This window comes from Ostrea edulis, chromosome 1, assembly GCF_947568905.1.
Source record: "Ostrea edulis chromosome 1, xbOstEdul1.1, whole genome shotgun sequence".
NCBI lineage: Eukaryota > Metazoa > Mollusca > Bivalvia > Ostreida > Ostreidae > Ostrea > Ostrea edulis.
In genome coordinates, this window is record NC_079164.1 from 37,704,874 (window position 1) to 37,720,930 (window position 16,057).

The 16,057-nt window shown below is 35.2% G+C and overlaps 1 protein-coding gene across 25 annotated transcripts in view; it reads left to right on the forward strand.

Moving 5' to 3' along the window:
* LOC125657300 (apoptosis-inducing factor 3-like) overlaps positions 1 to 15,150 on the forward strand; it is a 32,319-nt gene extending 17,169 nt beyond the window's left edge. For 19 of the 25 annotated variants that reach the window (XM_056147905.1, XM_056147981.1, XM_056147995.1 and 16 more), the window contains 16 exons: positions 3,493 to 4,394; positions 5,107 to 5,321; positions 6,379 to 6,598; positions 6,675 to 6,801; positions 7,200 to 7,312; positions 7,584 to 7,670; positions 7,801 to 7,892; positions 8,135 to 8,265; positions 9,179 to 9,294; positions 11,492 to 11,627; positions 11,748 to 11,824; positions 12,927 to 13,044; positions 13,160 to 13,258; positions 14,020 to 14,095; positions 14,210 to 14,314; positions 14,683 to 15,150. In XM_056147905.1, the coding sequence (XP_056003880.1) occupies positions 3,493 to 4,394; positions 5,107 to 5,321; positions 6,379 to 6,598; positions 6,675 to 6,801; positions 7,200 to 7,312; positions 7,584 to 7,670; positions 7,801 to 7,892; positions 8,135 to 8,265; positions 9,179 to 9,294; positions 11,492 to 11,627; positions 11,748 to 11,824; positions 12,927 to 13,044; positions 13,160 to 13,258; positions 14,020 to 14,095; positions 14,210 to 14,314; positions 14,683 to 14,737 (2,669 nt within the window). In that variant the 3' untranslated portion in view covers positions 14,738 to 15,150. Of the gene's footprint in view, positions 1 to 3,492; positions 4,395 to 5,106; positions 5,322 to 6,378; positions 6,599 to 6,674; positions 6,802 to 7,199; positions 7,313 to 7,583; positions 7,671 to 7,800; positions 7,893 to 8,134; positions 8,266 to 9,178; positions 9,295 to 10,503; positions 10,620 to 11,491; positions 11,628 to 11,747; positions 11,825 to 12,926; positions 13,045 to 13,159; positions 13,259 to 14,019; positions 14,096 to 14,209; positions 14,315 to 14,682 lie in introns of all 25 variants that reach the window. The other 6 variants (XM_056147962.1, XM_056147967.1, XM_056147963.1 and 3 more) reach the window with 1 other exon arrangement.
* Positions 15,151 to 16,057: the final 907 nt, after the last annotated feature.

A 16,057-nucleotide genomic window follows, 5' to 3' on the forward strand; every position in this document is an offset into this window, starting at 1 on the left:
AGAAGTTGGCCATTATGACGATGTAGAGTACCTCTTTAGGGCTAAGAGATGACCCCTATAGATTTTCAGGTCAAATTATCCAAGGTCACAGGGCTTTCTGGCATGCATACAGCAATTATTGTCTGGCTATCATAACTAAGAAACTCTATCCAATGGTCATCACATTTCAATTGGTCATGACTATTAAATGACCACTATTGATTTTCAGATGAAAATGGTCAATAACTACAGGGAAATTAAACTTAACCAACCTTCAATTTACATGTATTAGCATTAGTAAATGATCCCTATATTGCATTTCAAATCATTTGGTCACCTGTTTTTTATTGTGGGGAAGGGGGCCATATAAGTTGTAAAAACCTGTCTTGTTCTTAACGGGGAACGTTAATCTTCACTTTTCGGTGTGATATGAGATTCACTAGATGTGATTTCCATAGACTCTTCCATATAACTAAAAATTGAAGAGCAACTGATTCTAATATATTAAGAAACAGACTATGAAGGTTGAAGTCATGTAAACACATGATAAGGTGAGAACTTAAGTCTGTAGACATTAGCCTGTGTTAACTGGGCAAAAACCATCATAACACATTCTCAAACCACAGCATTTTTATAGCAGGACATGTTCTTGTTATGTTTCCATAAATAGCATAGGTGATTGTTGGGAAAGGGGCCTTTTATATCATGATACGAATGTCATCTTTATGAAGCTTAAGAAAGACAAGTATTGAATAAATCATTGTTCCTGAGAGATTCTTGTCTACTCTAAATCAGACGTTCTATCTGTGCACCCTTACGAGTTACTGAATGTGACGGCACAGTATATCACTCCGTTTACAAGCAGACCAAGGTACTCACAAAGGTCAAGGGTAACACCGATTTACTTTGACGCCTTCCCCTGTAATGTTACTATAATTAGAAATGCTATACATGTATTTTTGATAAAATTCCTAAATGAATGTATGTACATTTTTATGGTATACATTTTTCTGTAGTTGTTTAATGGTTGTAATTTTTACCTGCTATCTAATGTAGAGGCCTTAGTGTTGCACAATGGAGGGTTGTGGATTTCTTACTTCGATCATATGTTTTGTTGAAGGATGATGGTTCGAATCCCAGATGAGACCGTCATACAAAAACCAAATGTCCAATTCCCCATGTTTTGCACTTCTATATTATAGAGATCTGATACTTGTATAAATTTGTAGAACTTTATGCACATCAGTCAGTTTATTTTGATATTTAGTGAAAAGTTAAAGGATTTGAAATTGTTTGGGGTTTTTTTTGTTACCTGTGTGAGTGAATATCATTTTCTAATTTGTCATCAAATACTCAAATACATTGAACATATACCTGTATAGACATGTATATGGATATGTAATTAATTAGTACTTGTTTATTAATGCTATCAATTGTACTCAATGATATCATGACTGTCAGTAGTGTTATATATAGAGCACAGGCTATGAACAAAGCAGTGATCTGTCTTAATTGATATCATGAAGTCTTTGTTTTCTCTATAAGGTCAAGATGTCTATTTTATCAATAGTAATGTGCATCACATGGTGGGGAACATTTCAATTTTCCACTTATTTGATACTTGCCTCCCTGAGGTCCTTTGATTCACAGGTGAATAAATATACATGTATATACATTGTATATAGTACGTATTTGTTGGAGGGTCTAAAAAAAACTTGCACAGCTTGCTCCAGTACTATTTTTTTTTATGTCGACAATTTTTTCAAAGGGAGTCCCAACTCATTCAAGTGGTCGATATTTGAATGTAGTTATAGATATGATTTAAAGTAGGTGTCAAAATTATCGGGTAGAGACCTCATTATCCCCCCCCCCCCTTCCATTTTGGATCTGCAGGTGGGAAATTCACAGATCTAATTTGATATTTTATTGGTAAATAAATTTCTCAAATTGATATATTCAAGTGAATAAATAATATTTACAGGATCTTAGTGAGTCTGCATGATTTATATGCCCATGTCGGAATTGTGGATCCACATAGAACATGTTCTAATTTATGTTCCCATATAAACAATTTAACATGATAAAAATAAATTATCATTCAAGTCATGTGACTTGTCATGTTTTGAAATGTCTTGAGTACTTAAAGATTACAAACTGGGTAGCTTACACTTGTAAGGTGATTTAAATGTGCAGGACATCGATCTTGTTATTGAAGGTATGCTTTTGTAAATTTTGTGAAAGTTTGCAGGTACAATATGTATATAAGACATTCAATTCATTGTTAATTTAAAACATCTATTATACAAAACCTTGTACCATACTTAATTAGATCTAATCATTTATCCTGAAGTATCAGCTCCCTGGGTCAGGGTTAGGTCCTTGGTGTTAACAAACAGAAATGGAATTTACTGAGTCCGTGAAGTTTGATTTGAGAACACCTTGACATTAACCCTGAAACATGGTTTAATCATTATTCTAAAAAACATATTCTTGTGAAGAGGTGCATTATTATGTAAAGATCTGTATTGATTGGTTGATTAGTAGCTACATGTACTAAAGAAAACAACTAAAGGTGTATATGTATATAGTTGTGCAAATATTATGTAGACATGCCCACAAACTCGTGACTGGAAGATATAAGTTTAATTCTGCAGGTAGCCCATTTGATAAACTATCTGTTGAATTGCAATGTTCAGGTATTATCATAATCAGTACTATGTAGCCACAAAAATTCCTTAATACAGTTTATTGACTTAGCAAGCGCATTGAAAAGTGGAGTATCCTCTTGATACTGGGTGTATATAAGCATAGCATTAACAAGATGCAATTCATATCAGTATCTCTCTCACACATACATATAAATGCTACACCACTTTACTATATTGCCTTCAACACATACACACCATCACTTTACTATATTGCCTTCAACACATACACACCATCACTTTACTATATAGCCTTCAACACATACACACCATTGGATTATTATATAGCCTTCAACACTTATACATACACCATCACTTTACTATATTGCCTTCAACACTTATTGCATTATCATATTGCGTTCAACACTTACATAATATTCCTTAACATTATTATATTGCTTTCAATTACCACCTTTGCCTTCATGTACACTTACCTTAAAAACGGATGTCCCGTGTCACAGTAGGTGTGGCAATTTAAGCTAAAGAACCCTCACTGCTCAATGGTCGAAAACACCGAGCATATTTGAAGCCCTTCACCAGTATTGGTGACGTCTCCATATGAGTGAAAAATTCTTGAGAGGGACGTTAAAACAAGATACAATCAACAATACAATTCCACTAAACACCATTGCATTATTATATTGCCTTGAAGACTTTCACTGTATTGCCTACAACACATACACACCATCACATTATTATATTGCCATCCTTTAACACAAACACTCCATCATATGATTTTACGTTTGGTTTAATTTCATGTATATTTGAATTTCTAGCAGTATTTATTTTTTCCCCACATTATTTGTAGCTGCGGGTGATACAGTGAAGAAAAGGTCTGGTAGTAAGAAATCTAATGGTGTTGAAGCCAGGACTTCAAAAACTATCGACCCCGATTCTGTGATTTCCTCTCCATCCACTAAACCAGAAAATGGTAATAGTAAACCTATAAATAGAACCAGTCTCCCCATCACCAAGGAGGAGCCGAAGAAGGAGACTAGTGTTAATGCAGAAGACAAATTTGGTGCTGTGAACGGTGAACAAATCACTTCAGACACCAAACAGTCTGACAAATCTGATGAAATAGATATTACTCCTGATGTTGAGACTACAGATTTTGTAACACCTCGTAATAGTGCTATTGTAATATCAGAAGAAAAAACAAATAAACCTGAGATCTCTGAGGAAGGTACAGAGAAAGCAGAGGAAAGCAAAGAAGAAACTTCAAAGTCAGAACCCACAGAACAAGGTCCTTCGCAGGAGGAGGATCTTCAGAAAGAAGTTGAAAAAGAGGTTGAGGATACTCAGAAAGAGACTGAAGAGTCAACAGAAAACCAGCAAGACGCTGAAGAATCTCAGAAAGAGGCAAAAGAGCTAACAAAAAACCAGGAAGAAACTGAGGAGTCAGAGGAGCAAGATACAAAAGAGGAGAAGACAGAGGGAGGAACTGAGGAGACAACAGAGTTAAAAACTGAGGAGGTGCCATCAGAGACTATCACACAACAAGATTCCCTAGAGGAGGCACCACAGCAAGACATTACAAAGGAGGCTAACCAGGACACCACAGAGGAAGCACCACCAGAGGAGGCTACCCAAGACACCACAGAAGAAGCACCACCAAAGGAGGCTACCCAAGACACCACCGAAGAAGCACCACCAAACACCTTGGATGAGCCAGCTTTAACTGCCACAGAGGAGACACATCTTGAACAGGTAACTAATTTAAAAGAATTGTTAAGCTAGCAGTGAACAGGTAACTTAATCTAGAAGAATCATTAAGCTAGCAACGAACTACAGGTTTTTTTTTAGAATTCGTTATCTTGATATGATTTGAAAAATGTGAAGATAACAAACAGTGATCAATCTCACAAATCCTTTAAAGATTACAAATTTGAGAGTAGGGCAAACACAGACCCCTGAAGTGTTGAAATCAAACCTGTTGATATACACGGTACTATACTAGTAAAGTAATGCACATACTGCAGTTTGTCGGATGTGTGATATGTAACATAAGTAGTTATATGGAAAGTTATGTCTTGTTATGTCGTACATTATCATTAATAGAATCACCAGAGAACATGTCATTGAACATTTTATGTGGCTGATAACCAATTGAATAGCCACAGTCATGTCCACAATTGTCAGTTTGTGATCATTGAGATATTTAGACAGCAGGCCGTCATGCAGATAGGGACTGGCTGTCTGTCGTTGTTGTAGCTCTCATGCATGTCTGACGATCAGAAAAACACCTTATTTACACCATGTTAACATTGCTGCCTTAAAGAGAAGCTAGGTCATAAAACAGAAAACCCAACAACTCCTACAAAGTCTTTGAATTAATACATCAAACTCACAAATATTTGGGTTATGCATATCATCAGAATATGGATTGAAATTGTTAAAGGTGGGATTTTGGTATGTTTAGCAGGTAGAGGAGGATACAAGCAAAGAGGAGAAGGTACCAGACAAAGAGGACGAGGAACCAGAAAAAGAGGCGGAGGAACCAGACAAAGAATTAGGAGAAACTGTACACATTGCCACACTCAGTGTAGGCGAGGAGCAACAGGAAGATCCAACGGAAGACATGGCCAACACAGTGTCAGCAGTTGTCTGCAACGAATCAGATCTCAAGGATGGGGAGTGAGTGAACTTTGCAAATCATTTGAATTCTTATTTAAAATGTTTTAAAATACTGGTACATGTTGAAATTTTTCTGTGAATCTGTCATGCACATAGTGACATAAGCAGATCATTTTGTGATGTCTTATTTCTTAGCCATTTTGTTACAAAAAGTATTTTTATGGGTTTATTATGTACTCTAGGACTTTTGTTTAATGATTATCAGTTATTTGCTAATTATTCCCCCTTTGAAAACATTTTGGTTTGCATCTGTTGGTCGGTCGATAGACCAAATGTTGTCCTCTCAATCTCTTAAGAACCCTATTTTGGCAGACAGCAAACTTGTACCAGTTTCCTTTGAAAAGTAGATGGTCTTTATTGATTTTGAAGTCACAATGTCAAAGGTCAAGAGTCAATCTGGATACAGGAAGATATTGTCTGCTATATACCGTGAGAACCCTTTGCTTGACAGACATCAAACTTGGTACACTAGTTCTACATAAGGACTCCTATTCATTTGGAGGTTGCAAGGTCAAATGTTATTTACTCTGGAAATAGAAAGATATTGTCCACTGAGTATCTTATGAACCCTTTGCATGACAGACATCAAACTTAGTACAATGGTACCCCCTAAAGAGTAGATGACCCCCACTGGCCAAATGTCTTATGGTTTTGTGACACCTTTTCATTTTGAATCACAAATTCATAAATTCAATTCACTCTGAATATAAAAAGTACTGCACAGGTTGTTATCTTTAAAACCCTTTGCCTGATAGAGATTAAACTTAATATTGTGGTTGCACCTGACTAGCAGATAACCCCATTTTTCACTATCAATCATTATAGACTTTCTATATTTAAAGTTGATCTATTTCAATATGAATTGCCACATGGTGGGCATATATGTTTATATAACGTTTCTTGTTTTTCAATATACACATTTATAACAATTGTCATTTTTTTCTTTATTAAATATTCTTTCTGTTCTGGTAAATCAATACTTGTGCTGATAATGAATATATATTTTAACTAAATTGTGAGAGGCAGTTTCATAATCAGTTGTCCTTTTTAATCACAGCATGAAGGAGTTTGACCTTGGAGATGGAAAGGTCCTTATTGTTCGTGAGGGTTCAGAATTTCATGCCCTTGGACCTAAATGTACACACTATGGGGCCCCACTTGTCAATGGGAGCCACTGTAATGGGAAAATTCGCTGCCCTTGGCATGGAGCATGCTTTAGTGTGAAAACAGGGGACATAGAAGATTTCCCTGGCCTAGATAGCATTCCCAAGTTCAAGGTCAGTTATAGACTTTTGGACTTTGTTTAGTATCTTTTGTTGTACATGTATGTTTACTGAGTGAGTTCTTTTCCAGGTTGATGTTACTGATGGCAAGGTCAAGGTCACTGCTGATAAATCAACTCTTGCTGTTCCTAAGGTTCAACGTGCAATGTGTCGAGCAACTAAACCTAGTGACAAGAAAGTCCTCATCATAGGTGGAGGTGAGGCAGAAGTTGTGCTGATTTCATTTACATTTCATTCTAGCATCTGTAATCATAGGGCAATGAGTGAATTGTGCATAAGATATTATTTCATATTAACTCACAGATTTTTCTGTTGAAGAAATATTGGCTTTTAGTCTGTTGATGTTTCACTTTCCATCTCTTGAGTATTTTTTTGTATGTTCATTGTTTTCTCTTGTTGTGTCTGAGTTGTTTTGGGGGGTAGAACGTTTTTCTTTCTTTCTTTTTGTATTGCTTCAGAATATCTCAATTTTGCCTGATTCATTGGTGTCTGCTGCCTTATGATCTTTGGAAGTCTGTGATTGGTATTATGACGATTGGTCCAAATTTTTGGGGAATTTCTTATTGTTATAATGACAATTATATATAATTTTCAGGGCCATCATCTGTGATGTGTGCTGAAACACTGAGACAGGAAGGATTTACTGGAGAAATTACTATAGCAACACAAGAAAGTAACATTCCATATGACAGACCCATTCTTAGCAAGGTTATAAGAACTTTTTTCATTTTCATTCAGTTTTTCTCTGAATGTTGTAAATAATCCGGCTACTATAAAATCTTAACCATAATGATTGGACCTTTAATTTACGGATTTGTCTTGACCTTTGATCGCTCGAACTCTCGAAATTTTATTAAGGTCCCTTATTAAACTTAGAATTATCAAGAGTCATCTTTGCAAAGATGTATATGCAGATTTTAAGTGAATTGAAGACAATAAGGGAATTATAAAAGTCAAACAGCTTATTTTATATTTTTAGGCAATGGACAAAAAAGCGGATCAATTAGCTCTAAGAAGTGCAGACTTTTATGCCAAAGCCGATATTGACATTCTGAAACAGAAACAGGTAAAAATTGCATTGATGTAGGTCTTAATGAAATTGATTCCCTTTATTTATAATTATCATCAGTGAAGGTACACTGTATACAGTTTGATCATATATAGTACATATGACTATGAACTTGTACAATTTACAGGCCACTGCAGTAGACATAACCAACAAGACGGTCACTTTCCAAGATGGCAGCACAGAGTCCTATACCTCTCTGGTCCTAGCCACTGGAGGGCGGTAAGTCAATTCGTTACAGACGATTCTTCTATTAACTTATTTTGAATATAATTTCTCTCACATTTGATTATGAATACTGGTATAATTGAATCTATGCACTATAAAATCACCTTTATTTAATATAATCATAGTGTTTGCATTGGATATCAATAGTGATGATTTAAATTGATGTTAGCCTTGAGGAACATACAGAACATATAATGTCTAAATGATTGAGGGATTTTGTGATTATTTATTTACAGTCCTCGAGTGTTACCTGTCCCCGGAATCGACCTACAAAACGTGTTTCAGCTGAGAACTCCAGAAGATGCGAATCAGATTGCTGAGAAGGCCAGTGGCAAAAATATTGTCATCATCGGGTCCTCATTTATTGGTTTGTATGATGTCATGTGCAATATTTCAATCTAATTACGTGCATCTAATATTCAAAAACAGGTTATGTAAATAAACTTGAAATTCAAACATGTGTACAAATGTAAATAAAAAATTCAAGTATGTATCATACAAATAGTATAAAATCATTCCTAATATTATTTCCTACATGTGTAACAAATCTTTGATTATTAATCTGAAATAATTGTATGTAACAAATGCATGATATGATGATGTATTTTATGATGTACATGAATCTTTTGATGAAATGAATGCAAGGAATAAGATGTATGTTGATAGTACGATACCAGGGGCCTATTACAGCAATAAATTCTGTTGATTATATTCTTTATTATATATAGATCACTGTTCATGATCTTCATTGGTGTACTATTTCAGACAAATCTACCTAGAGAGTTTAGAAAACTTAATTATATTCTTGTGAAATATTGCAGCATTTAGCATTGCACCCTATGGGAAATAAGTCTATACAGAAGAAGTTTTAAAGAAAGAATTTAGAGAGTAAATTTGTGCATAAAACTATTTGTTTATTTAATGTTATATGAAAAAGAATATAGTGCGTTATGATAATCACCTGGCAAAAATTTATTTTGTTCAAATCAATTAAGGAGGAGATAACTATAACATTTACTAGTAATATTACATAAAATTGTGATGTTTAGTGATCTGCTTTTACAGTCCATTTACCAGAATTTGAACCATCTAACATGTGAAAAACCTAACATACATTAAAGCCAAATATTTTGTCTGTCATTATACATGTAGGATGATTTCTTTGTAAAAATATAAAATACACATAAATTATATGTACATACAGTATGTGCACTGATAGATAGATGCTTTGGAGATGCTGTTTGAATACACATTGCTATTAGGTTGCCTTTATTGAGCAGGGATGGAGGTGGCGTCTTCACTGGCGGGCACGGCTGCCACTGTGTCAGTGGTGGACATTATCAAAGTCCCCTTCCAGCTGGTTCTCGGAGAAAAAGTGGGATCAGTGTTACAGAAGGTAACACCCAGAGCTTCATGTCCCTTTCGTAATCAGTGTGAAGTGACTAACTAACCTCAGAGACTCTTTGTTTTTAGTGATACAGTGTTTTCCTGTTTTATCGCCACCTTCAATGCATTTTCTAAATTATCATCAGTGGGGGATTTGTCACATATAGGGCATATGATCATATGAATTTAAGAAATGAATTTCGTTTTTGAAAATGCATGAGGGTTTGAATGTCTTACTGCCTTTTAAAACTGTGCATATGCTGAAATTTAATGGAAAACACGAGAAGACATGTCTCTTAGGTTCATGTTCTGTCACTGTTGGTGATTGGGGTATGTGTCATGTCTCTGTGATGTCTGATGTAGTATGAACATGTGTTGTTGTGATGTCTAGATCATTTGTTGTAGATGGAGCATTCTTTACTCACAGTTCTGCACAACTCCTAACAACTATATCACAAGCACATAAAATATACTAAGTTCATTCACCATGCTTTTACAGTAGTTGCCTTAATACCTTTTGTAGCCTCTGCACTGTGTGTATGATTAGGATTGTAGTGCATAATTGATAGCGAGGACTATGATTGTAGATATTTTCAGTTGGTGAAAATGATTTTTTAATGATTTATTTAATTATTGGACATATGGTATATGTTTGTTGTGATGAAAAACTCTTTTCACGTCTTTTAAATCCTTCCATTTTTCAATGTTTCCAAAAAAAGTCAACTTGCTGTTTTTGTTGGTCGAAAGAAACGAGAAGGACTTGCATGAGAATAATGCATGCAATAAAAATGTGCACCACAGATTGTGTATTTTAGGTCAAAGGTCTTATGTTAAAATGAACAAAATAGGATGCTTACGTATTACTGTAGAACCATTCATTATCATGGGGGCTCAATTTTCATGCATTTGTAGGTACCAATTACCTCACAAATTTCAAACCACAATGAAATACAAAATTTATATGATGTTTCAATGTACAAAAGACATATTCACGAAATTGCATCCATAGCTGGCCAATAAAATTTTAAAATACAGGCAATTCACGAAAATTGGTCCCCACAAATTTAAATGATTTAACGTCAAGTAAATTCTACAATTATTGTGACATGATATCCCCAGAAAAGTACTAATGCACGTACGGTCTTCCCAAAACTTCCTTGCATTCATTTCTTATAACTGGAGACTTCTAAATGATCTATGAATGCAATGTTCTGCGTAGGGATGGAGGTTGCAGCTTATTTAGTAGAAAAGGCTAGAACCGTCTCTGTCATAGGTAGAGGAAATGTTCCATTTCAAAATATTCTAGGATTGAAAATTGGTGCCGTGCTTAAAAAGGTAAATTTTACATACTTAGCAAATGATTCTCTAAAATGTTATATGAATGGTAGTTCAGTTGTTTGGTTTTTACTATTATCGTTAATTTGGGCACTGTGTTTTATGCAACTTAATACAACTACTCATAAATATAGAAACTCCCATGGTTTGTGGTTTTATGATTTATATTCAACGAGTTGCGTTTTCCATCCCTGAGCCTTGGTGAGGGGATAGAAAACACATGAGTTGAATATAAATCATATCAAACCACAAACCATGGGAGATTCTTTTCATCACGTGTTACACCCCCACATGACCCTAGTGTCAGTATCTACCCACAGTTGTACATAGAGTATATTAGAAAAAATCTTCCCAAGAACAATAACTTAAAACAATTGGTACTTGCTGATTACACAAACATCCTTCATAGGATGCATTCATGTCTGTTAATTATCGATATAGAAATAGGTAGAAATGGGTCTTTTTAATGAGTCCTCGAAAACCAAGGTCCTGTGTAACAGTAGATGTTGACACATTAAAGAACCCTTACTGCTATAGCCCTGAGTACCATGCATAGGTTTCAATTTGTGACACTTCACCATCAGTTAGTGACCATCTCAATATGAGAGAAATATTCTTGAAGGGATATAAAACAACAAAGAATCATTAATTCAGTAAGGGGCCACATAAAGGTGTTTTAAAGGTGACTTGAGAACTTTGTGGCCCATACAACTCCTCCCGTTTGTGTTTGCCGATCGACTCTTAATTTTGTATTCTTTATAGGAATTATGAGATTGATCACTGTTCGTTATCTTCACCCTTTTATTCATACAATTGTGATTTTAGCTTGTTCTACATATTCTGTGTTGTTACGATGAATAATTCATTTACAGATGCATGAAGACAATGGAGTCAAGTTTTATTTTGAGAGGGGGATTAAAGAATTTGTAGGGAGTGATGGCAAAGTGACAGAGGCTGTGTTATCAGATGATACACGGTTACCAGCTGATCTGTGTGTTATGGGAGTAGGTAAGAAAGATAAGTCAATCATGATTTTCAATTCAGAAATCGTTGTAAATACAACTTTGAAAGAAGTTTTAAAAATTGCTGCAGTTAAAAGACTAAAAAGTCCATGCATTTCTGTTACAGGTGTTGTCCCCGCTACGGACTTCATCAAAGGTTCTGGCATAGAAATGTCGAATAGAGGATTCCTCTCTGTTGATAAAGTAGGTAGTTCTTTCCATATACCGCTACTTTAAATACTTTCCAAGTAATGTTGGCGTTAGTGCTTCATGAAGAGTATGCTGGGGTGGAGCGTTGCAACTCGTACCCTCATGTATTTTTAAAAAGGGATTTAATTTTTTCTGCTTTCATTTTTGTTGGAATTCCCAGCAACTAAAATAAACATACTATATTAACCAAGATTCATACACACACTGTTCACAACTGCAATGCATTCATGAGGAAATGGTCATCATTACTCAAAGGCAAAACATTGGAAATGTAAATATGTTATTATACCCCCCGCAACAAGTTGTGGGGGGGGTATACTGGTATTGGGTTGTCCGTCTGTCTGTAGACGCAATGGTTTCCGGGCTCTAAAGCGTTATCCTTTCCACCTACCGTCACCATATCATATATATGGACTACCCATAGGATGAAGATGTTCCCTATCAATTTTGGGGTCAAAAGGTCAAAGGTCAAGTGCACTGGACATCAAAGTAGCAATATGGTTTCCGGGCTCTAAAGCGTTTTTCTTTCCACCTACAGTCACCATATCATACATATGGACCACCCATGGGATGAAGATCTTCCCTATCAATTTTGGGGTCAAAAGGTCAAAGGTCAAGCGCACTGGACATCAAAGTAGCAATATGGTTTCCGGGCTCTAAAGCGTTAATCTTTCCACCTACAGTCACCATATCATACATATGGACTACCCATGGGATGAAGATGTTCCCTATCGATTTTGGGGTCAAAAGGTCAAGCGCACTGGACATCGAAGTAGCAATATGGTTTCCGGGCTCTAAAGCGTTATCCTTTCCACCTACAGTCACCATATCATACATATGGACTACCCATGGGATGAAGATGTTCCCTATCGATTTTGGGGTCAAAAGGTCAAAGGTCACGTGCACTGGACATCAAAGTAGCAATATGGTTCGGTTTGTCATGCCATTTGTTTTTTACACTTAGAAAAGAGGTAGTTTATACCTATTACCAACACCCTTTGGGAGATTGGGGTAAGCGGGGGGTATTCTTAGTGAGCATTGCTCACAGTGCCTCTTGTTTTAAACACCTCACTATTGATTTGATTTTGACTCACAGATGATGCAGACAAACCAGCCTGATGTATATGCTACTGGAGACATTGTGGAATTCCCACTCTTCAGTGTTGGAGATAATAAAGTCAACATTCAGCACTGGCAGATGGCTCATGCACATGGTGTGATAATTCTTACTTTCATAGTTTTTGAAAACTGATTTATAAAAACTCTGTCCACACACTTCATAGTTTGGATGAAAGAAAAAAGTGTAAAAATATGACATTTTATTTTCAGGTAAAACAGCAGCCCTTGGAATTTTGGGAAGAGATGAACCAATCAAAAGTGTTCCCTATTTTTGGACAGTGCAGTACAAGAAAAGCATTCGCTACACGGGTAAATCGACAACAACAAAAAACCCTAACAACAGCAATCAACAAAACAACAACAGAACAATGATCAACAGAATAACAAAAAAACAATGATAAACAGAACAACAACAAAACAACAATTGACAGAATAACAACAAAACAATAATAAACAAAATAATAATAAACACAACAACAATCTTATTCTAAAATACAAGACATATAGCTGAATGCTATTTGATATCGTTGAATTTACAAAACAGACTCGGAATGTGAATAATGGTGGAATTATTATATTTTGAGGGGGTGGGGCTCAATTCTTGTGAATTACGTGGGAACCCTTATCCCCCACTTTTCAAACCACAACAAAATACAGTTTCAATGTACAAAAAAGTATGCCCTTCAAACTACATTCCAACAAAACTTTAAATTGCACAACAATCCACAAAAGTTGTCCTCCGTGAATTTAAATGATTCGACATAAACAGATGACTAAATAAAAATATCTTCACTAGGCAGAGTATTAAAAGGAATAAACAAAACATTCTTGTGAATTTACATTGTACATGTAAATGATTGCACAGTATGTTAAAATGAAATGAACATTGCATAAAATGCAGTTTACAGTGCATATAAATTCTTATTGTTTATATTAGCCGGTCCATTTACAAGTACTATGGATTTATATCATTAACAGACAGTTGTTTCATTCATAACATTGTTATCCTGTTATGTATTGATTTATATTGTTAATAGGCAGTTGTTTCATTCATAACATTGCTATCGTAGGTTACGGCCCAGGCTATGATGACATCATTGTGCATGGTGACCTGGATGCTCCCAAGTTCATTGCCTACTACACAAAGCAAGTGGTCTTTATCATAATGATATATAACAGTAAAATACTGAATGCATTCATTGGAAGCTGAAGTCAAACATAACCAACAAGATGTTGTAACTTAGTGTTTATACATTGTAGAGGTGATGAGGTTGTGGCAGCTGCCAGTTTGAACTTTGACCCATTTGTGTCACGCATTGCTGATATGATGCTGGCCGGGGAGAAGATCCTCAAAAGCGAAGTTCAGTGAGTATTTGTGGGAAGACTTCAATATATGTAACTCGTGTAAATGGGTTGTAGGATTTTTTCTTTCAGAACAATTTTACTAAACAATTTCTGCACAACAATATGAAGAACTGGGTGATGACAAACTTTTGGTTATTTGTATTATTCTTCGTTCTGCTTAATTTCATATCATCCGAAGTACGTCAAATTGTTTGCACTGCAATCAAATTTCAGTGAAAAACATTACTTTCTATATTTTCTCTCGTTTATTTTCAATGTTATTTCTAAATTAAATTGTGAACCTCAGTAGCTCTTTTAATCTATTATACAGCAAATTCATGGATAACTAAAACATGTCCAGTTATTCCCCTTTATCACATCTCTTACAGATCCAGTGCAGATGGTTGGGTGTCACGATTTGAAAAGCTCTCTGTGAAAGCTTGAAAACAGTGTCATCAGAACAAATCATTACTTCCTGTTTGACAGAAGAAATCATTACTTCCCGTTTGACAGAAGAAATCATCACTTCCTGTGTGACCAATGCAATAATCAACTGCTTAATTGCTCATCACATATAATTATCAAAGGAATGGATTGTCCTTCACCTCTCATTTCACTAGGGCTTCAGAAATCTGTGGCTGCATTTAATCGATATCATCTCAGTGAAACCTTGGGAAAGTGCTTTGTACGTTTTAAATACTTTAAAAGTGAGTAATTGTTATGGTTAGTGGGTGCAGAAAGATTTATTGAATTAGTTTATATACAAGACGTTACCATTTTTGTTATCAATAAAGTATCATTATACATATATCTTAGGAAATATTTTATTCAATAAATTTATATAACACAAAACAAAAGTTAGTGTCGTTTTTAATTACACACAAATGAACTTTAGGGAGGGAGGGGATATACTGGAATCACCTTGTCCATCTGTCTGTAGATATAATTTGTCCAGAGTATATCTTTATTACTGATGAAAAGATTCGATTAAAACCTTGTGTATGTCTACGATTAATGAAGATGGCACCTGCTATTTTCATCGAAATTTGTCAACATTCAAGGAAGTTGTGGATATTTTCATTTTACATTTTTTTTTTTTTACCAACTTTATGGATATACAGTTTAGTCATTTTCTTTTAGATTTTGTAAGGATCTGTTCTCACAGAGACTACTGCATAAGTTTAGGAGCAGGTATAATTTAATTATCAGTCCATTTGTCTGTCTGTCTGCGGATATGAATTTGTCAAGACATTTTTAAAGAGACACTACAGCTCATTTTCCACATTTTAATAAAGTTTTTTAAAACACGTATTGATAAATGATAAATATCATATCGATACTGACAATTTTGAACAATTGGATGCATCAATTTACTCTCAAATGCGCTTTGAAGATCGTCCGGAATTCAAAGGTTTCTTCATGCTGACTCGGACTATTGAATGCTTATTTACATCACGTGGTTTTGAATGACAGCAAAGGTGTTGTGTAGGAAATTATTTAAATTCCCCTTCAAGGATCCCCCTTCCTCTCGCCACAAATTGTGAGTGAAAATCCAAATTTTGCACCCAGAAAGCCGATTACTTTGGCTAATATTTGACTTTCTCATCCCCCTTCGGAAATCCTAGCTAGATCCGCCACTGAGTTACAATCATTTCTCCTAGCCCTTTGTTTTCTAACAGTCATACTGATCGCAAGGTCAATTTTATTTCACATATTAGTTTTATCTCATTTTATTTTTACCTCTTTTCTTACAGAATCTGTCAA